The sequence below is a fragment of the Dermacentor andersoni genome, chromosome 4, assembly GCF_023375885.2.
Source record: "Dermacentor andersoni chromosome 4, qqDerAnde1_hic_scaffold, whole genome shotgun sequence".
Classification (NCBI taxonomy): domain Eukaryota; kingdom Metazoa; phylum Arthropoda; class Arachnida; order Ixodida; family Ixodidae; genus Dermacentor; species Dermacentor andersoni.
Genome location: NC_092817.1, coordinates 67,089,226 through 67,111,180, shown reverse-complemented (window position 1 = coordinate 67,111,180; position 21,955 = coordinate 67,089,226). Strand labels below are relative to the sequence as shown.

The 21,955-nt window shown below is 46.8% G+C and overlaps 1 protein-coding gene across 2 annotated transcripts; it reads left to right on the top strand.

Annotated features, from left to right (window-relative positions):
* The first annotated feature begins 8,211 nt into the window (after positions 1-8,211).
* LOC126536237 (very long chain fatty acid elongase 7-like) lies at positions 8,212-20,674 on the top strand. 2 transcript variants are annotated; one of them, XM_050183130.3, is made up of 3 exons: positions 8,212-8,520; positions 11,029-11,098; positions 18,789-20,674. In XM_050183130.3, exon 3 carries the CDS (start codon positions 18,796-18,798, stop codon positions 19,768-19,770), a length of 975 nt encoding a protein of 324 aa, XP_050039087.1. In that variant the 5' UTR covers positions 8,212-8,520; positions 11,029-11,098; positions 18,789-18,795; the 3' UTR covers positions 19,771-20,674. The 2 variants fall into 2 exon arrangements, with proteins under 2 accessions (XP_050039087.1, XP_050039088.1); XM_050183131.3 differs by lacking the exon at positions 11,029-11,098.
* The last annotated feature ends 1,281 nt before the right edge of the window (positions 20,675-21,955 follow it).

The following is a 21,955-nucleotide window of genomic DNA, read 5'->3' as shown; positions in this document are numbered from 1 at the left end:
CGACCTTTCAACTTGCGCATAACTTCATGTATTTTGCTCAACCCGCCGTGTTGGCGTAGTGGCTTTGGCGTTGCGCTGCTAAGCAGGAGGTCGCCGGATCAAACCCCGGCCGCGGCGGCCGCATTTTCTTAGGGGCGAAGCACAAAAATCCCCTCACACTGGGTGCACGTTAAAGAATCCTAGGCGGCCTAAATCAATCTAGAGTCCCCCACTATGTCATGCCTCGTAATCATATCGCGCTTTTGGCATGTAAAACGCAACAATTTAATTACTTTCTTGTGCTGAACTATACGTACGAACGCTTAGGGTGCCTCGTGGGTTATTTCTTGTTGCTTAGCGCATTATTTCTTGTGTTTGCTGTTCCGGTTTCGATTTTACCTTGGGAGTGGTAGACACTGCACTTCGTTAACGCATGACCGACGTCAGCTATTTAGCATTGTCCACTGTCTATCTTTTGGAACATCGGTTTTTTATCTGATCGTACCCGCAGGAAAGTCGCCTTGGACGATGTTATCGCCCTCTCTCTTTCTCTCTTTGTTTGTTGTTTTTTCTCCTCTCATCGGCTTTGCAGCTTCAGATTCACTGCACGTCCTTCTCTACGGCGTTTTTCGTCTCGCCCATGTTTGCGTAAGTTGTATTTATAGTTGTGTTCGTAGGGCATTGCACGTTTTGATGATCTGTTGATGATGGTATTGGTCAGTAATTAGAAAAATGAAATATGATTATTTGCTTTAACTTTACGCAAGTGCACAGTGGGCTATGAAGGACGCATTAGGGGAGGGTCCCGTCAAAATTTTGATTACGTTATATTCTTTGACGGGCGCCTGAATCTACGTCAAATTAATAACGGGGGGGGGGGGGGGGGGGTCTACGTACCAGAACCTCGATCTTATTATGAGGTACGCCATGTAGCGTGGGGGAATCCGGATTAATTTTCACCCCTTGAAGTTCCTTAACGAACACCTAAATCTAGGTACCTAGGCCCACGAATGTATTTAAACCCCTCCCCCTCCCCCGTCCAAATACGTGCGCCACGTCCGGGAATTACAGCCTCGACCCCGAGCCAATGAGCAATGGTGAAATTGCGAAAATTGTAGACTTAAAATCGTGCATATGTTCCAAGCCCACTGTTCCTTTGTTTCTGCTCGGCCATTATTGCGGCATACAAAATACAGATACAGTGACGTATTCCGAGCAATGGAACACGAATATTGATCCTGGGTAAGTTGTTTATTCGCTAGTGTAAATGTGTGTTCTGATGTACAAGAGTATCAAGACTAGAATGTGTCTTCTCTCATCCTTCTTTTTTGATATGCAGTACAGGCCGTGCAATGTCCTCAGCTTTATGCTGAGATAGCAGAAAAGGAAGCAACAGAGCTCAAATTCGTTCATGGGACATGATGAACGGGGTACGCATCAAGCACCTACACACACAAAAAGAAAGAAATCTAGCATAAAAGAAACGCACGCACATTGTGTCAAGGACAATATCATCATCATCATCATTATTATTATTATTATTATTATTATTATTATTATTATTATTATTATTATTATTATTATTATTATTATTATTATTATTAATTATTTGTTCTGAAAACTTATGTACACTAGACAGGAAAGGGAAAGAGAGGAGCAGGCTGGCAACTGCCAGTGGAAGGGGCGCAACGCCTGCCTACTCTTCAGAAAGGAGGAGACAGAAACATAGAAATGGAAGATAGGAAGGAAGGGAAAGGAAGAGGAAAGAAAGAGCAAGATGACAAATTTTGACGAATTAAGCACAACGCACACAGTACAAGTCACACAGTAGGGCCGGTCCACTGCAGGTCACGCCACTAAAGAATGCCGAAACAGAAGAAATAGTGTTTGAGGTCCCGTCACCCGGAAACAGAGGTAGGCTACAAATGTGAGCCTCGGTTTCCTTTAGAAAAGTAAGAAGAGCGCGATGGCGCCTGATCGCGTTGAGGCGCACAATCACTGGGGTACAAATATTCATCGAGTGTAGTTGACCGCAGGCCAAGGATATGATAGTTCCTCACTAACGACATGCGCTGCGCAGTGAAGGCGGTACACTCCAATACTAGGTGCTGAAGTGTCTTGCAGCAAACGCATATGCACATGATGGACTGGCCACACGTCCCCGTCGGTATAAACTCTCGCACACGTTCATAAAGCCGACCATCAGCTTGAGTAGTTGTGCTTCTCGACCGCGAACACGGAGCGGGAAAGTTCCATTTACAACGCGTTGGTCTGCATGCTGCTTGAGCTGCTTGAGTAGGAGTTGACGAATTGGCAGAATATCGTAATAAAGCTTGCACGAACTTTCAAGGCAGACACAGTTGTTATGAGCACAAGTTGAAGCTGACTGATCAGCCTCTTCATTTCCGGCGATCCATACGTGTGAAGGTGTCTATTGAGCAGCGAGAAATACCCCGTGTGATAGAATTTTGTTGGCAGAGTCAGTAATGCTGTGTAACTACGCAATACTCAAGCAAATAAAATCGGGATTTGTGTGTCATAACGATGACAATACCATAAAATATTATGTCTAACGCTGGCAAACTTTTTTACTGAAAGGTAGATTGGTGGAAATTAAGCAGTAGACAGTTTTGTGGAATCAGAACAAAGAAAAAGAAAAGAAGAAGGAACTGTCCAATCTTGAAACACCACTGCACATCTTCATTCTTTGTGTATGTGTAAGGCTATCCTGAACATAAATGTCGTAAAAGTGAGATTTCTTGATAAAAGTAATACGTGTGCTTGAACTACTGCACATAATTTCAGTGCATTAACAGATTGCGTATTGAAGTTTGTTCCTACTAATTGTTCGTGAGATCTTCCCACGAGGAAAATGAGGTCAGAGCAATAGTGGCGGCGTACTTATAGGCGACACTTGCTCGAAGGTGTCGCACGTGCTGCAGCATCTCTGCGTGTCATGCGTACCGGTCCAGGCAGCCTTTCGCGTGCATTTCACCGTGAGAATACGTCGTCTTTGCGGTCGCATTTATTCTCTTCCACGTAGATGTTGAGTTCAAACAAAAAAGAGCGCAATTTACATGTGTTTCTCATATGAACTGGTGGTCTTCTATATGAATATCCGCTACATTAATTCAACCTGCGTCTGTTTGCAGGAAAGCATGATCAGCCTAATGAGAAAAGAATTGCGGTTGCTACACGCTACGCAAATAGATTAGTTATCGAGAATGCAGTGCATGGCTAACATCAGCATGCAAAGCATCACTTACAATCTGTTTCCTCCAACGCGGCGCTTAATGTAAGAACCGAACGTCGTAAACTCTTTCATTTTTCTTTCTTTTTGCCGAACGACGTCGCGTCATATGAAACCACGACTTCGCTATCGCCGGGATCGGTCACTCAGTGCGAAGGATGACATAAAAAGAACCTAATCGGAGGAACGCGACCCTTTTCAACACACCGCCTCTGGAATTTCAGTGCACTGAAAATCGATGCAGTTCATTATAGGCTCATTTGCAACGTCATGCAGCGGTGGGCAGCCAGAGCGCCACGACAGCCAAGAACATGGATCAAGTTCCAGTGTGAACTGAACTAGTTCCAGTACCTCATTTATGAGTCGATCAACGGAGTTGTGGTTAGCTTCCGCACTTCTCAAGTGGACACTAAAAGGCCACACGAAATCAGTTGTTGTTACTCTTAGAGAAGTCTTTCAAAACTACCTTGTCTTATTTGGCGGAATATTGTTTATTACTGGATGAGAAAGAAAAAGTCAGAGTTTTCCCTTCTTGAATTTCCAGCAGTGGGGGCCTTCGCTCTGGGACGTCATTATGACATCACGCCTATAGTTCATTGTAGTATCGGTTCCTATCTGAGGCGTCCAGCGCAGGAAAAGCTCTCGAAAGTTCCTAGGTTCAGTGTTCGGTTTCTTTAGAATGTAACCCACTTCCTTGCGGATAGACAATCAACTGGGCACGAGCAGGTGGTGTCGACATCCCTGACGTCAGGCCGAGCTGGTGTGGAGACTATAGGGCGGTGTCAACACGCGTCTTTAGTATTTGCATTTGTTTTTTTTTTTTGTTTGTTTTTTTTTTTTTGGGGGGGGGGGAGGGGTTCGAGTCTCCTCCCACGGTCAGAGCGTTCGCTATGCTATTGCTTCAGCGTAATTTGCTAATAAAATCTAACTTAATATTTCTCGTTATGTCTCTTTGAAACAGTTAACAAGGAAGTCGTCCTTCTTTCTTTCTTTTTTTTTTTTGCTCTTTCATGGTGATTTCACTTTCTTGGAGCAGCGACCTTTGCCTACTAAATATTAGCGTGACGTCGTAAGTAATTAGCAGAAACAGATTGGTGTGCATATAAGGGGATGTTGTGACGTTCACGGGAAGTAATAATGACACAGAGCGGCTTACAAAACGGGGAAGGGGTGGGGGGGTGGAGGGGGGGGGGGGAAGTGCGTAAATGTGCTGACAAATTTCCCCGTCTTTTAATACCGCGTAATGAACTCGAAAGCTGTCCCACCCCGTCTGTTAGTGCGCTCAGAGTTTGCGACGCAATTCTGAGCATTTTTCTTTCCGAATAAAAAAGCCAGCGATGAAGCGAATGGAAAAGACAGCGATACCAAAAGCACACTCGGGGACCATGCATGACATTAGACTCCTGCTTCCACCGCTCTAGGAAAGTGCGAAATTACACTTTGGATATTGGTAGCCCTTCGGCAAGCTCTGGCACAAAACTTCGAAGGTGAGACGTCATTATCAGTGAATCGTAATTCCTTTCTCGATGGAAATTGACGAAATATCATTCCTTTTCTTTTTTTGATGAGTTAGTTGTGGTGTACCGGATTACACATATGTGATCTCGTGTCCCACCAGAGAGCCGAATTGTATATTCTATAAGGTATAGCTGATTAAATCTTAGCGACGGTTAGAACGGCTAGCGCGAAGTACCAGCACTCCCAGAGCCAAAAACATGCAAAACAACGCAATCTGTTGAAGCGCTCTTCGACAACCTTCATGCGCAGACGCTCCGCGCGCGATGCAGACAAGATGCCATGTGACACGCTGGACTCGTACGTGTTCTTTCAGATGTAATTGTGGTACAGCGATAGTGATATCTGCAACAAGGTTGGCGTTATCCCAGCAAGGGAAATTGAATTCGAGCGCTCTAGATTTCGTCAGAAATAATGACTTGCGATATTCATGCGGTGGTGCCCAAAAAGTACCTTGTCGGTGCATCACTGCAAAATTTGATCTGCTCTGGAGCTGGAATTTAACGGACGTATCTCGAAGCACACCGGCACACGCACACGCAAAAGTAGAACGGAAAAAGCCGGTTCACTCGCAATTTTCTCGGGCGCAAATATAAGTGGCTAAAATTGTGAGTGGAACGCTGTCCAGTCAGCTTTTCCCGTTCTTAAGTGCGCGCTAGTGCGCTTCAAGGTATGTCCATTCTGAACGTGTAACAGCTAGCCTGACTCGCTTTCTTGCCTGTCATATAACTCGTATGACCTTTGGCAACGAAGAGGTCAGTCTAGAATCAAACGCAAACCTATCATGGCTTTATAAATCTTCCTGTGAAGATCTGCTTTTAAGATGCTCACGGTGATCTCGTGTCTATATTGTTCTTTCTTACTTTACGTTATTTTTTTTAATTTTTGCTAAAGCAAGCAGTCAACGTTCTATAGGGGGAGCTCCTACCTAACGACGCACCCGTAGGTTAGTCGGGCACCTAGTCTACGGAACGCTGCATGTGCATGTCTCGAAAACCAGTGAATGTCATTCGGCAGTCTGGTTGCAAACGCGCAACAGCGCGCCGCTAAGGCGGGCACCCCACTCGAGGGTGGTTTGTGGTAGCCTGCTTCACATGCGAGCTTGACATGTTCCGAGAAACCATGAATTCCATTGACCATGAAAATGAGCATTGACTGATTGGCCGATCGATTTTGCGTGAAAAGCTGCATTGTAGGCTACGAAGGATGCCGTGTATAGTAAACAAATAAATTTTTACTGCGTGCGGTTCTTAAACACCAGCCTGAATCTTAGTGGACGAACGATTTGTACTCGGCCCCCAACAGAATACGGTGGCTGTAGCCGGGATGAGAAACCCGCGTCGTCATGGTCAGCACGCCGTACGTCGTAGCCGCTGAGCTAGACGTCAAGCGGGCCTGGTGTCCCGTCAATGCCAACGCAGTTTTCAGTTCATTCGACGAATGCAGCAAATATGCGTTGCCTCCTCGGAGCCGCTGTTTGTCCGGTCTTCTGTACCTCTTGCAGTCAACAGGTAGCCAGCTGGCTTCTCCTCCGAGGCAACGCGCGAGCCCTTCATTCACGGAGAGGAGACGCATGCACTTCGCTCGAAGGCCGCGCTCTTTTCTTGCTTTCCGCACTGCCGCGGGGAACGCACCGCTTCGTGCCGTTGTTTATGCGACCTGCTTGGGCCCACTCAGGCAAACACTAATCCTACCACGACGCCTCTCGTCAACCGCACTACGTACCGTTCCGCTTGCGAGGAGTGACACTTGCAGCGCGAGGAGGTCGAAACAACGGACGACTCACGGTGGGAATGCTTCACGCTACTCAAGCACCAAGCATGCGAGTACTCTTCACCTTTCTGAACACACACACACACACACACACACACACACACACACACACACATGTATATATATATATATATATATATATATATATATATATATATCTTTCCTATATTACTTTGCGAGTTGCGCTAGGTCCGTTGACGATGCCATTATTCGCCTGTTTGTACCAAGGTTATCAAATACAGGACAAACAAGGTCACTTATTTGGAGCGTCTGAGCCCCTTCCACAACGACCTGTAACGTCTTAGAGAATTCTCTGAAATTTCTGCAAGGGCAGGGTCCCAGCGAAGTCTGCCGGGAGCTGTGAAGGTTACACGCGACTCCGTGCCTGACGAGGCTTTCAGATTCCTTGTTTAGTGTCCCGTTGCAGCGACAGTAACATTCTTAACTCACACTTTTTGTCGCGTTTGTGGTCCTTCACCGTCACTATACAGGGTGTTTCACTTTACTTGAACCAAACATAAAGAACTTGCAAATGCTACGTAGCTAGACAAAACCAAGGTAATGTTGTTCGTCGTCGCTTGGAGATACTCAGATTATTGTATGTTTCTGGATAATTAGATAAACTTAATTAATTACTGAAATTCTAAATTATTATAGTTAGATTAAAAGTGTCAATGTGAAAATTGTACAGTAACGTGAAAAACTCCTGATACAGCTTTCTCTTGCTGAATACGTGCTACGTAAAAACGTTTTTCCGAGCGTGAAAGAAGCCCGCGAATACATGCAAATGCCTCAGGTGGCCAGTCGCGCGACAGCTACGTGGTATGTGCATAATTTTAAAGGTTGGCTCAAGCTACGTGAAACACCCTTTATAGCCTTGTGTTGCTCCACGATTCGCGATCACCGGCCCCGCAAGTGGCTTCTCTTTACACAGCTGAATAAGCTTTTACAGCCAAGCTGTCAAAGGCTACTTTCCCCACTATCGTATCCGCGTATAGAAATAGATCCCCAACATAGTGCAATGCCGCGCCGACAACGGCGGAGGTGACGCAAGTGTTAAGCACTCCCCATGCGTGAGCCGATCCCGAAGATAGTGCAATGCCGGGCCGGCACGCAGTGGAAGTGCAGTGGGCCCACATACACAGCTTCGCTGGTCATCCTCCTTCACAGAGTGGAAAGACACTGAGCTTTTTTGCTATTGTACTTTTTTTTTCTCAACTGCGATGGCGCTGTTAACGTTGCTGCTCTACCACCACCCTCACCGCATTTGCATCGGCATCGCGTGCAGTTCATCTGTGACTGCCGTGGGGCGACTTTTGACGCGTCACCCACAAAACGCTGACGAACACAACAAAAGGTGTGGGACGACGGGACGAGCCGGGTTGGAAGAAAGAGCATATCTTCGCGTGAAGCTTGTCAATGCGAGGCAATGCCGCACGCTCGGCTTAGCTACCTGCCTTGCGGCGCAGCTCGCGCACTCTCGCCCTTTCGCCACTTCGCCTGATCTTTCTCTCTTTCTTTACGGCGACGGAGGCTGCTTCTCACTCACGCGACTTCTTTCCTCCTTTCCAACGCTGCCTTCACCTGCTTCGGCGAAACCGCGGTTGTGTGGTGCTGCGACGGCGTGCGCGCGTGCCCCCTCCTCACCCCGCAACAAACTCCCCTCCACGTCCTCCGGATGGTAGCAGACGCAGCAGCGGCTGCGGCGGGACCCTCTAGTATCCGGAGCATAAATAGCGATCGCACTTTCTCGGCCGGCATCAGTCGCTCAAGGCAGACCGGAGCAAACCGATCGGAAGACCTGGGCACGTAATATATAAAGCCGAGTTCTTTACTGGGACTGGTGTTTTGGGCCGGCCGGTATAGAGCGGGGACCACCGCATGTGCTGATCTGACCGGCGGTTCGGAGCATCCTACGCGGAGTTCTCACTTCTGTTTTCCTGTTCCACTCGTCGCCTGGTGCGGATTGCGCGGAGCGGTGGATACGAGAGTCGAGCAGTGCCGTAAGTACCGTAGCGCGCGGGCCCCAACAACGCACTTTTATTTTTATTTTCTTTATTTTTAGTACATCTTATTTTTAGCTCCTTCTTTGCTTTCTTTTCTCTCTTTTTAACTTTCACGTTTTTCTTTCTGTTCGCATATCAATGGGCGCTTTGATCCCGAACCAACTTGTTTCTCTGCTCTCGTTGCATCTATGAAATTTCACATAAAGCGCTGGATCGAGCTACTGCTTGAGCATTCGACTTTTTTTTTTTCCTTTCTTCGTGCTGTAGCTTGATAAGTGCGTTGATAGCTGGGGAGAAGCAAAAAAAAAAAGATGTTTTTTCTTTCGCAAACCTGAGCTAGAATGAAAGCCCTTCCTTCAACAGGAAACCTTGCAGATGGGGAATAATTTGTTCCTAAGTGAATGATCCAACTGCGCAACGTCGGTAAACACAGACCCAACCGCTCGTATGTATTAGCTTTAGGAGTCCCAAAACAGCTTGCCCTGTTTTTAGTGTTCCATTGCACCCTCTCGATCTTATACCGACCGCATGCGGTAACACAAGGACAACGATCCCACTTTCCCTTCCCTTGTTTTTCGTTTTGACGAAAACGACTATTTGATTACTGCACGCGTTATCGTGAGCCGTTTTTCCTTTTTTTTTCATTTTTACCTTTTGTCCAGTCCTTCATTAGAGCTCACCTCATGCTCTCCTGCGTTCTCGGCACTTTGAAACCTTAATGATATAATGATTACAAAAGCGAGACTATCCAAAGCTCAAGAGAGAAGAAAAAAGCTCGAGAAAGACAGCCTTGCAAGATAACCTATAAAATGGAAGAAAAAGTACTTCTGCCACCTGCATTTGACCTTGGGAATTATTATTTGATTCCTCGTTCTTTCTCTGGCACTTTCGCTCGTTCTCGTGCTGGGTCGTCGGACGTTGACAGCCGATGCAAAGGGGCGCGCGCTTTCTTTGATTTGCGAGTCGCGTTCTTCGGCGTATGCTAAATTATACGATTCTCTGAGACATGTATGCGGCTCTGTTAACTGCGGAATTACACAATCAAATGCGAAATGCTACCTAAATATTCTCGCTACAACAAATATACGCCTTCAAGCGCCTCACTCCGTTAATAAACTAATCCCTTTATTGAAGCGTTCGGCTATTCGATCACATTGACGATCATCGTCAATGGTTTCTGCACCTTCTTTTTTTCTTTTTCTGTCATTGTTTCAGAAAGAAACTAGCTTCGCGCAGCACAAGCAAGGCGTTTTCGGCCAGTCAGTCTATGCCACGTGCAAATGTGCACTTGGACCGCACGCGCAATAACCACTGGGCTATCGTGCAGCATTCAGGTTCGATAATCTGTGCGAGGTTTCGGACACCACGCTAAACTCCGAGAACGGGAGCATCTATGCACGTACTTCGGAAGCCACGATATTCAATATCATGGCGGACGAAGACGACGTTGTGTGCCTGTGCAAAGAAACGACCATTTATTTTAATACCTCCGAATTTCTATCTTTTTGTAAATGACACGTTTTCTTTTGCAGCACTATTCTCTGAAGTTAGTCCACACATTCATTTTAACAACGGCGCCCGCGGCGAGAGCTCAGCATTCTTTTAATGCCTCACCATCTCACGTGTAGTAGCATGCCAGGCTTGTCTTTCGTTGATGCTACGCTATATGGTTGTTTGACGGCAATTCATGTGAATAACTCATCGTCTAGGTATGCATGTGCGTGATTTCGAAGGGCAGAAAACTTGTTGCAGGATGTGAAGTTGTGAACACGCGTTGCGCGCCTCCCAAGTTGGTTGGGAAGTTTATTAAGTTCTCTAGACGCCTCTGAAGTCTCTTCCTCTCTCTCTCTCTCTGCTGAGGTCACAATAAATCAGTTCTGCGCCAAAAGAATCACTCAAATGGGTTTATCTTTCAATTTGTTTATTTCTAATTTGATTGAGCGTCGAATCGAGTTCTCACCGATTCAGTTTTAGGCGCTGGCTATCGCGATTTTGGCCATCGGTACTTTCCACATTAATTTTTTTTCTACTTCACTTTCAGCGCTTTTTTAGTGCTTTATTTTGTCATAAACCTTTCAAACGTCCTTGCAAGTTCATTAACTTTATTTCATTGTTGGTTTTCTTAAGTAAAATATTGGCATAGCCGGTCCGTACTGTGGCTCCACTTCCCATATTCGACAACTAATAATGAAGAAAACATATTAGTATTACTAAATGTATGCAAGGAGCTGCTGTCTACTCCTTTGCTACGTGCACTAAAAAGAACACTCTGAAAAAACACAGCCATAGCAAAATGAATTGATCTGTTCTGTTGCACACGGGCTGCTGTGTAAACATTGAGGTATGGACGGTCTCGGATACTTCATTTCTCTGCGTTCTGCAGCTTGCTCCCTGCACTAACGTCGATTCACTGTTATGTTGCTGTGGATGGTTCGTCGTAATAGCCATAGTGAGCCGGTACGAATCATTCTGACGTGTTACTTATTTTTGCTTCTTGCATCTCAGGAGATTCCGGCGTACAGACAGAACAAGCAACCTAAACTCCACTTTCAGTTGGTACAGGAACCGACACTTGGTAAGCCTTCAATGTCATTACTCGCTGCCGTGGCTGTTAGGGTTTGCACGCCAATGAAATCCTGACTGCTTATCTGTTGCCGCGTAAAAGAGAAAGAAAATCTGTTCTTTGCACCATTACTATACGCATCGCGGCGCTGGCAGCTGAACATCGTTTTGCAGTCAAACAGTGAAATCAAGCTGGATTGTACCTGCCTATTCTTCCGATTACCCTATGTCCAGAAAACAATAATTAAGGCTGCATACGCGTCGAAGGAAAGTTTTTTTTTTTTTTTTTTTCAGTGTGCGGTTCCTTCAATAATTGAATCGTGGGGTTTAGCGTACCGAAACTGTACAGTGGGTTATGAGGAACGCCGTAGATAACGGCTGCAGTTTAAATTTGACCGCCTGTCGGTATGGAGGGGGGTGGTGCTCTGTGACGTGCATTTAAATGGAAGTACAGTAACTTTTTTCAATTCCTTGGTATCGAAATGAGGGCACCGAGGATGGGAATCGAATCCGCGGCCTCGTGTTCAGTAGCAGAACGCTACAGCTATCCCTTAGCCACCACGGCGGATATTAGAGCGCAGCTCTTTGGCGCCAGTTCCCGCGTTTCGCGTCGCTGTCGGCCTCGCCGTAACCAAGGTTATCATCGGCGCACTCTTGCTGCCATTTCTCGCGAGCGGCGCCAGTCTTGCTCTCCCCTTAGTATTACCAGTACTCCACTATGGTCTTACCGGTACTCACCTACAAGGCAGAAACCTGGAGGCTTACGAAAAGGGTTCTACTTAAATTGAGGACGACGCAACGAGCTATGGAAAGAAGAATGATGGGTGTAACGTTAAGGGATAAGAAGAGATAAGAAGATAAGAAGAGAAGATAAGATTGGGTGAGGGAACAAATGCGAATTAATGACATCTTAGTAGAAATCAAGAAAAAGAAATGGGCATGGGCAGGGCATGTAATGAGGAGGGAAAATAACCGACGGTCAGTAAGGGTTACGGACTGAATTCCAAGAGGAGGAAAGCCTATCAGGGGGTGGCCGAAACTTAGGTGAGCGGATGAGATTAAGAAGTTTGCAGGGACAACATGGCCAGAATTAGCACATGACCGGTGTAGTAATTGGAGAAGTATTGCAGAGGCCTTCGCCCAGCAGTGGGCGTAGCCAGGGTGCTGCTGCTGATGATGATTATGTCCTCCAAAGCCGGATCGCGTGTTTCTCGCGTATTCTCTCGCCCCCTTCGTCCGCGCAGCGCCGTTGCCGTGACTCTCGCCGCCACCGTCCACTCCGCCCTCGCCGTCCCTTCTCCCGCTGTCGCGGCACAGCCGCGGTGCCGGCGGCGGGCGCGCCTTGCCGTCTCGCGCGTGATCCATGGCTCTCCGCTCCTCTATCTCCGCGTCGCGTGGCTGTACGGCTCTCAGCCGTGTCTCTCGCTTCCCCCTTTGCGGGGCGCGTTTCCTCAGTGGCATTTGTCGCCTCTGGCACTACTTGCGCTTGGCTGTCCTTCTCCAGCATCCGCTCTTGCCCCTTACCTGGTGCAGTGCCGACGGGGTAACTCGAAAGACAGTTATAGCGTTACGTCCCCTTACTTCTACTTCCCACCCCAACCTTGTGCGGCCATATTGAGGCCTGTCTGTGAGTGAATGAATGTGTGACCTCTACTCAATACCTCTGTTCTCCACCCGTTTCCTCATCCCACCTCGGAAGAAACATTAAATAATAATTGCTAATATCCTCCCCCCCCCCCCCCCCCCACCTCTCCGCGGAGGTGATCAAATATAAGATGTCGCGATGGCGCGTCGAAGGAGCGCCGGCTCGATATCGGTGGAACACAGTGTGTGCTGCCCAATCCCAAACGCAGAACCACCTCCGCTCGTCACTGCGTGTTCTGTGTTCGGTTGTCTGTTGTTGAAATAAGGCAGCAGCTGTGCTCAAAGATCGCATTACCAAGAAGCGTAATCGTCGGTCAATATTTTCCTTCAATTCTTTCTGGAAAAGAAAATGCCTCATAAAAAGCCCTTAACTGACTGTTTTACTTTTGTTTATCATTATCTTTATTGATATTTCTTGCGCTAAGAATATTACTGTCTTAGAGCAGGAAACCCAATGTTTAAGACCACAAAAATAAATTTGGAAAGTAACTACTGTCTGCTGTTTGTCCTCGGTAGTTTCAATCCTGCGTAATAAAGCATATAAATAAGAATATCAGCAGGTTTACATCGCTTACCTTTGAAAGTCGTTTTGTTTTAATCTCCTCCACTATGCAATTTCAGATCATAAATAGTCCAGAGAAAGTAGCACCATTTTAGGCTCGTGCGCTGTCGTAATCAATAGCAAGTTTCGACATAGCGAGACGAAAACAAAAAACAAAAGCGCATCTTCAAACAAAAAAGGAGAATAGCGTTTGCTACCCTACCCTCGAGGATGGCTAATATATCGCCCAGCCTTTATGACATACGCAAAGCGATAAGACTGGATAACTTAAATCATAATTCATCACTAACGAGCGTGTCGTCTCTGGTTTGATCTGGGGAATGCAGTCTCTATGTCGGTTTCCTGTCTCTCAACGCGCATCATCCTGAGTTGGAGCGGGACTATTGTTTGCGCTGTTTTTCATTTTGAACCAATCAGTGAGAGCGTGACTTCAATTTACATCGAGGAAAGCTGGCAAGATGGTGCAACTTGACAGGGTTCCACGGCGACCACCCTGACGCGGAATAATGCAGCTTTAGGAACACTGTGCGCACGCGGCATGCGTAGGGTGAAGGAACCGCACCCTACACCCGCCGGGGGGGTTTAGTGGCCGGGGTTTCGTTTCCGTACCGGGCCGGCTACATCTCGAAGGAGACGAAATGTAAAAACGCTCGCGTACTTTAGGTGCGCTTTAAAGAACCCCAGGGTGTTGAAAAGAAAAGGTTTAGCCTCTCCGCAAACGTATTACTGTTTGCGGAATATAGGCATAACCGAGAGGATGGATGGATAGATGGATCAATGCTATGATCGTGCCCTTGGGAAGATAGTGGTGGGTTGCGCCACCGAGCTCTTGGTATTATTTTGCTCAATGTCTTACACACACACACACACACACACACACACACACACACACACACACATATATATATATATATATATATATATATAGATATAACCCGCCGTGGTTGCTCAGTGGCTATGGTGTTGGGCTGCTGAGCACGAGGTCGCGGGATCGAATCCCTGCCACGGCGGCCGCATTTCGATGGGGGCGAAATGCGAAAACACCCGTGTGCTTAGATCTAGGGGCACGTTAAAGAACCCCAGGTGGCCTAAATTTCCGGAGTCCTCCACTACGGCGTGCCTCATAATCAGAAAGTGGTTTTGGCACGTAAAACCCCATAATTTAATTTTACATATATATATATATGAAAGAGAGAAGCTGAGAGGTCGGCCTCAATCAATGTTCTAGCCGGCTGCGGACCACTGGGCAGATATCTTCACATTCTAACAAAAATATGCGAGGAGCTGCGTAGATGGCGCCATCTTGTGGCGCAGTCTATAACCTGTAAAGACACAGAACTATTGTTTCAATGAGTTACCATAATCTGTTTACCGGCTGTTTCAAAGCGTCAGTAGCAACCTAATCATTAACCGTACATTCGGTTTCTTTTTTATATAGTGCTCGCCCCCAGCACTCACGTAACACGAAAACATTTCAAACGCGTTGTAGTAGGACAAAGCACCCCAAGATGTCGCCACCAGCGTTGCTACAGCAATCCACGGCTCTTTTAACGCAGTATTCTGTAAATAATCGTATGTTTACGGAAAAACCAGAACTCTCAAATTTGAAAATTCAGTAGAGTGTTTTAGACTGTCAGTAACCTGTTAACGTTAGCGGATTACCGGGTTCCTGTAACCGCGGTAGCAAAGCTGGTGGCGACTTCTTGTGGTGTTTTGACCAACTGCAGTGTTTATTTTGTCCCGCGTCAGTGTTATTGTCATCAACGAATAATAAGAGTACGGTGCGTGAAAGATTACGTAGCTACCAACGCTTTACACCAGCAGTGAATGTTTAGGTGTCTTCGGTATCAATTTTGCGCCACCAGACGTTGCTACCTAACATCTGCTGAAGAAGTTATGGACAAACTAGAGTTCTTTAGTTATATAAACTATTGTACTTCACCTTACGCAAAGAATGCGGGAATTACGTTCACTTCACAAACACGTTTTCACAGTGATGGTGGTGAAATTCCTTGCGGCTAGTCTGAACTTGCAAAACAAAGTACATACGCTGACGACCCGCGACCAGCATGCGCTCAGGAATTTTTTTTTCTCATTGATAAGACACCCGGTCGCATGGGAAGTGTATCCTACTCCTTTTTAAAAAGGACCCCTGACACCCTCCGCCCCCTTCCCCAATATGTTCTTCTTTCTTTTCGGGGACCGTCAACTTCATTGAATTAGGCTGCCATCCAATCTCCAATTGAATTTAAGGCATCGTTCTGCCGACGGCGTTCGCTGTACGTCGTAATGATACGATGTTTCCTGAATGGACTTCACGGCCAGATGAATGAGACGCGGCTTCGAGGCTCCACCAGTATTTTGTTTTGTGTTTCCATTTTGCTGTATATTTGACGAAATGTATTTTAATTTCATCCGCGAGGAGACAGTTACGAACTGCAACAAGTGTAATCTTATCAGAGATATATGCACGATTGCGTCAAAAATGAGCCAGCCAGCCAAACTTTCCGCCAGCATTCAATCTGCCTGCGCATTTTCCTGTCCGCGTCCTTTCCTGTCATTTGCGAGAATTCGCCGCTACCGCCGGCTGCCTTGAGCATACCGCTGCGTCCATCTGATGATGCCTGTCAATTATCTTTTCCCGCGCTTTGTGGCTTGTTAGGCGATATTCAGTAGCTCTCTGTTTTTTTTTTTTTTTTTTTTTTCTAATCTCAGCTGTTTCCGTATAGGATATTCGGAGGAAAAGTGTCAGATAACACAGGCGTTTTCCTGGGACACTCCCCCTACATGACAGCGCGGTTATTTTGAAAGGGTTAACACGTGAAACACCGATAAATGCGCTTAAAACGCAGTTTCATTTCCTCCCGAAGAAGCGAGCTTCTAGGCGGCAAGTAATTACCGCACAATTCCTGCGACACTTGACTCTTCTGTCCAGCTGGAGCTCTAGCTGAACATTCGCTTATAGCGCTGTAGCATTCCCAGGACAATGGCAGCTGATCGGTGACAATTCACCAAAGAATAAACTGGCGAAGGCACTTGCGCCAATCATGCGCCAATAACCCCGGCTGGCCTCGACAAGCCGCACCAGGAAGCCTCCGGAATGTTTGTTGCGTCCGTCAGGCATTTCACGAAAGACTGCTTGGCACCAAGTTCAGTTCGCGGTGTAAGTGTTCCCGAAGTTAGTCTGTTAATAATGGCTCGGATACGAGAAAAGCGATGTAATTTCATTATCAAGTTGTGGAAGGTCTGTCTCTAGGTTATATATATATATATATATATATATATATATATATATATATATATATATATATATATATATATATATATATATACCTTCCTTTTTTTCATTTAACTGTTCTGCCTAAATGCGTTTTCATATACATGTCTACTGTATCGCCCAACTGCCACGCACTCAAATGAGAGTAGCAGTATTGTAAATAAATAAATAAAAAATATAGCGGTCGTACCCTACCGCTAATAACATAGCATATCACAAGACTACTATTAGGACAAATTAGTTATTGTGGTTTTTTTTCTTAGAACCTCGACGGCAGTTGTCCCAAACTTAGAGACAGTCAAATTTTAATGCACCTGCATTTTCTTTTTTTTTTTTTTCAAAGTGGCCCCTAATTCGAGATATTCATCAACGAATTGAAAGTGAACCGGCATCACCCCGCTATTACTTCACATAGAAATACCCCGCGACGAATATGTGACGAAGTTTGAATGAAGGCATGCAGCGGCAAATACTGATACGGCACGTTGGGCCGGATGCTAGCCAGGCAGAACATTCTTTGTGTTCCTTAGTGTTCCTTGTTAGTGAAATGTCGCAACCCACTCTGGGGGATCGGCCATGAATCAGGCAGTGAAAAAAAAAAACTCTTCCCAATCTTTTTTTTTTATTTTTAAATGAAAATAAGGTAAAATGAAGTAAGTATCTTGTAAATGGGAATTAAAGTGTCTACTGTTACAGGCAGAACCTGCCGCATGTGTCCGGCGAGTGCAGTAATTCGAACTTCATCGTTCTTTTCGACACGGGACGTTTCCATCTGATGTGATAACGGGGCTAATTTCGGGCCCTCGCAGCGCGCTAGGTTTCGATATTGCCTGAATTCAGCGCTGAACTTCGATTATGAATATCTCGAATTAGGTACGATTTTCAAGATTTAAAGAAAATGTTTGTGCATTAAATACTGAATGCCTCTAAAGAGAGAGACAGAGAGAGAAAGAGAAGACAGAAAATGCAGAGAACAAAACCAGACGCACGTCTGGTTTGCTACCCTGCACTGAGGCAAGGGGATGTAGTGATGAAAAGTGAGAGAAAGAGTGAACGCTTTCGCGCACATCTGAAGGTGCGCACTCAGTCTACAAACGGTCGCCAAGACCTGTCGACTTGAAGTACTGCAATAACGTTTTCGTGGCTTTCTGTGCCATTGACGCGCATGGTCATATGAACAACTACCCCAATGTTCTGATAAAGAAAAAGTTTATTTAGGATTTTTTGTGAATTGGCCTTTTCAAGCTTACGAACCGAGCCAAGTTCGTGGAAGGCACGCACGGCAATATAACCAGAATGTTTGTAAGCTAATCTTGTTGATTCATATCTGGGTGAATACTGGGGGCGGTGCGAAAAAGCGGGACATGATTAGAGAACACGAGCGAACAAAAACAGATAGTCGGATCACTTTCATCCCTTAAGCCAAGCTTGCCTTCTTGGGTTAGCACATGCACTGGCGTCACTGGCGTTACGGTGCTACTTGGAATCGGGGCTTCCATTGTAGAATCCACTTGTTCTGCCCGGTGCCTGTCGTAGTGGCACATCGCACCACATTCAGACACAAGCACCTTGTCGCAAGAGGAAAACGAAGGAACTGGCATACTTGAATCGACAGCAGAGGCCGCATTTCGCTCTCACACCAAGGCGAGCACGTAACGCAGCTATGCAATTCAGTGATCGCTTGCGCGTCCTCGGGTTCGTGAACCGCAATAGCGCTTAAAGGTTTGTTTCTTGTTTTGCGGCCAACTACCGTTGGCCGATTCTCATTTAGGCCATAGTGCATAAAAGGGGAACACAGGTGCCTTGTAACTGTCTTGCGGAGAGCAGCCTTATAGTACTTCATATATTGCCTGAAAAGTTTCCAGGGTGTTCTCTTCGCGGCAATTCATTGAAACTTTGGTATTGCATGTAGTTGGGTGGTCTTTCACCCCCAAAGGTTCGGTTGGCGTTTCCTGTCTGTCTACATTTCAGTGAAAAATAATTGGTATATGTCGCAATTTTTTTATTTGCCAAGTGCCGCTTCCCCAACTCTTGTTCGATGTAACGAGTGTTTGACCTTTTACTTCGGAATGGCTTTATCGCAGCCTTCGAGCATTTTGCTTTTTCTTTTTTTTGCCTGATTTTCATTAAGAATGATGTTGCCGAGGAAAGGAAGGTTTTGAACCGGAGCGCTTGGTTACTGAAGCGCTAAAGTAGAATATGCATTTCCTTTCTTTCTAGTTCCGCAATGGCCAGCCTTGTCATGGACCTGGTGGAGCTGCTCAAGTCGCACGCCGACCCCCGCACTAAGGACTTTCCGTTGATCGGCAACCCAACGATGGTGCTGACCCTGATCGCCGGTTACCTGTACGTGGTCAAGGTGTGGGGGCCCCGGTTCATGGAGGACCGCAAGGCCTACGACCTCAAGCGCATCATCATGGCTTACAACGCCTGCATGGTGATGCTCAACGTGTTCTTCTTCTACAAGTTCCTTTCGCACTCGTACTTGGGCGGCGGTTACAGCTGGCTGTGCCAGGGTATCGACTTCCAAGACCCCGGGTCGATCACCATCGTGTCGTACTGCTGGTGGTACTTCATGGTGCGCATCCTGGATTTTGCCGACACGCTCTTCTTCCTTCTGCGCAAGAAGTATAGCCACATTTCGTTCCTACACGTCGTCCACCACAGCCTGGTCGTCTGGAATGGTTGGCTCTTCATCACGTTCGGCGCCGACGGCCAGGGCATCATGGGCGTCTCTATAAACTCGTTCATCCACATCGTCATGTACACCTACTACTTCTTAGCCGCCTTGGGACCCTCCGTGCAGAAGTACCTGTGGTGGAAGAAGTACATCACCACCATGCAGATCGTCCAGTTCGCCGTCTTCATCGGTTTCGTCTGCGTGCCTCTGTTCAAGGACTGCGGATACCCGCGCTTCCTGACCTATCTTGCCGCGTCACAATGCTGCTTCTTCCTGGTGCTGTTTGTCAACTTTTACATTCACACCTACGTGAGAACAAGAAAGGGCGAAGTGCACTTCTTCTGCGGCAACTATGAGGCCACTCCGAAGGCCACCGTGCCGGCGAAGGAAGGCGAGCAGCCAACGACGAATGGAAAGGGAGCATTCGCCAACGGTGCCGTCGCGAACGGCAACTCTCACGTAAACGGCTGCTGTAACGGTGCTGGACTTAAGAAGAGGGAAGCCAAGATACGCACCCATTAGATTGCGGGAAAAAAAAAGAAATAGTGGGCAGCTAAATGTTCGGAGTGAGTGCCAACGATGTCACGAGCATATTCAACGTTCGCGACGTCGTCGGGACTGACAATGGGCGCCTTGCGGGACTGAATCGTTATCATTGTGGCGTCCACCAGCTGACCGGAAGCGTCTATTTATTTTACAGCGTTTGTCAAAACGTGGCGAGCTCTACTGATTATTCTAGGGCGGTGAAACTAATTGTACCTACTGCTACGGACGTGCGAAGGTTGTACTTTTGGACCGACGCAAAGCGCACTGTCGCACGGCGTATTGTCGCTCTTCGTAGTTATGTGTGTTACCACATGGTGCATGGTGGTCGTGTGCCTGTTGGGTGCTCCATCGATTCCCTGCCGGGTAGTTAGAGATCAACGAAATCATCCCGCGTGGACTGAAACATTAAATGCGATTCGCGCAGCGCATCTGAGACGAGACGTAAGGACACAGATACGCACACGCACGGCAATCGTGTCCTTTTGTCCCGTGCTAGATGCGCCACGCAAATGGCATTTAAAATCACGCATCAACAAGCCGCACTTGAAACCTTAGCTGAAAGTAATGTTTCGTTTATTTTTTTTTTTTTCATTTATTCATATTGCACGTTCACCTTCATTTCACGTACGTAGTAAAACATTTCTAGTTCGCTGCACCTTTTTTTTAAATTCATGACATGGCAGTGCAGTTGCTGCAGAAGCTGTGATATAGCGGCTCTTGCGTGTTTTGTGTGTCGCGGTCATGCGTCTTTCAACAATTGTGCGTGGCGTGTCTGCGATTTCATCATGTCTCTTGTTTGATCACCTGGCAGCCAACTACTGTACATAGATGTTTGTTGTAATGTTGTGCTTTTTATGAATACACACGTTTTCATCAGTCATTGTTGCGTTTCCTTTTGCCGTTGACAACCTGCTGTCTGCAATCTTCTCTCCGCGTGTGCGTTCAAACCAATTGAGGGCGTCTTTTTCTTCCTTTCTATTCCGTTGCGAAAGCAAGCGAAGACACTCGCTTCTTGCGTGGCGATTCCTTACTCCGTGACGTCTACCCCAAAAAAAACAAAAAAATTCTGCTCACCCACTTGCTGTCGACGTTAATCACTCATTGTTCCGTCACCGCAGGTAATATAAGCATGTAACCGAAAATATATTCTTGTTATTGTGTTCTTTTTCGTTCTTGAACCTTGTCCTTAATATGTGCTGACCTCGAAAATGGCTGTTCTGAAACAGCGCTCTTTATTTACGGAACTGTCTTTTTTTACGAGAAAGCACCAAATGACCCATTCAGCGAAAAAAAAAAATCGAAGCCCCTTTCACAAAGACTGTTGAACGTGAACCTTTCCCCTAATGCAAACTGAATCGAAGTCCAAAGCCGACAACCATGCAACGAACCGAAGAAATGCTAGCGACCCGATGCTATGCATATGTGATTTGTTTGCTTGCTTAAGATTATATGTTTAGAACGTTGAAGTTGAATGAAGACTCATTTCGTTAAGTTGCATAGCCCCGTGGGATTTATGAACGGTCACGGGCATCTGACGCGATACGATCCCGTGTATCGGCAATGGCATGCAGAAGCCATGCGCATCCGTCGGCAAGCCGATCCGAGCGCGCGCACCAACGAGACGGAAGCCAGACGTCGTCGCCGCGCGCGCTGATACCGAGTTTCGCAACCGGGAGAACGCGGCCAAACGCCAGCGACTCGACGCGGGACCACCTGAAGAGACGCAACTGTTCAAGTGGTTCCGCGTCGACTCGGTGGCGATACGCATGGCTTCTGCAGCCCGTTGCCGATACACAGGATCGGCCCGACGGGCACGATCGCGCTTACATTTGCGTACGGCAGCCTCTTTCTCTGCCGTGCGGTGCACCCGCGGCTTAACCGTGGTGACGGCCGAGGACACACTGCGTGACGCGCGTAATGGCGATGCAGATATGTACAGTTCGTCTGGTTGACGTGGTGTTTTCCCATTGGTCGAGAGCATAACATTATTCCCATTGTTCTTATCGGTGCAACTGCGAATGCAAACTGTAGTGTTCTACGCAGATGTGTAAGTCAGCTTTCCTGCAATGCGTTTTCGGCGCCCACGAACAAATCGGTGAGACATAGGAAGCTTCGCTTGAACAGCCGGCGTCTGTTGTCTGGACACCGATATTCCCATTGG

Excerpts from the sequence above, each read along its gene's own strand:
- LOC126536237 (XM_050183131.3), top strand. The coding sequence starts at position 18,796 with ATGGCCAGCCTTGTCATGGACCTGGTGGAGCTGCTCAAGTCGCACGCC.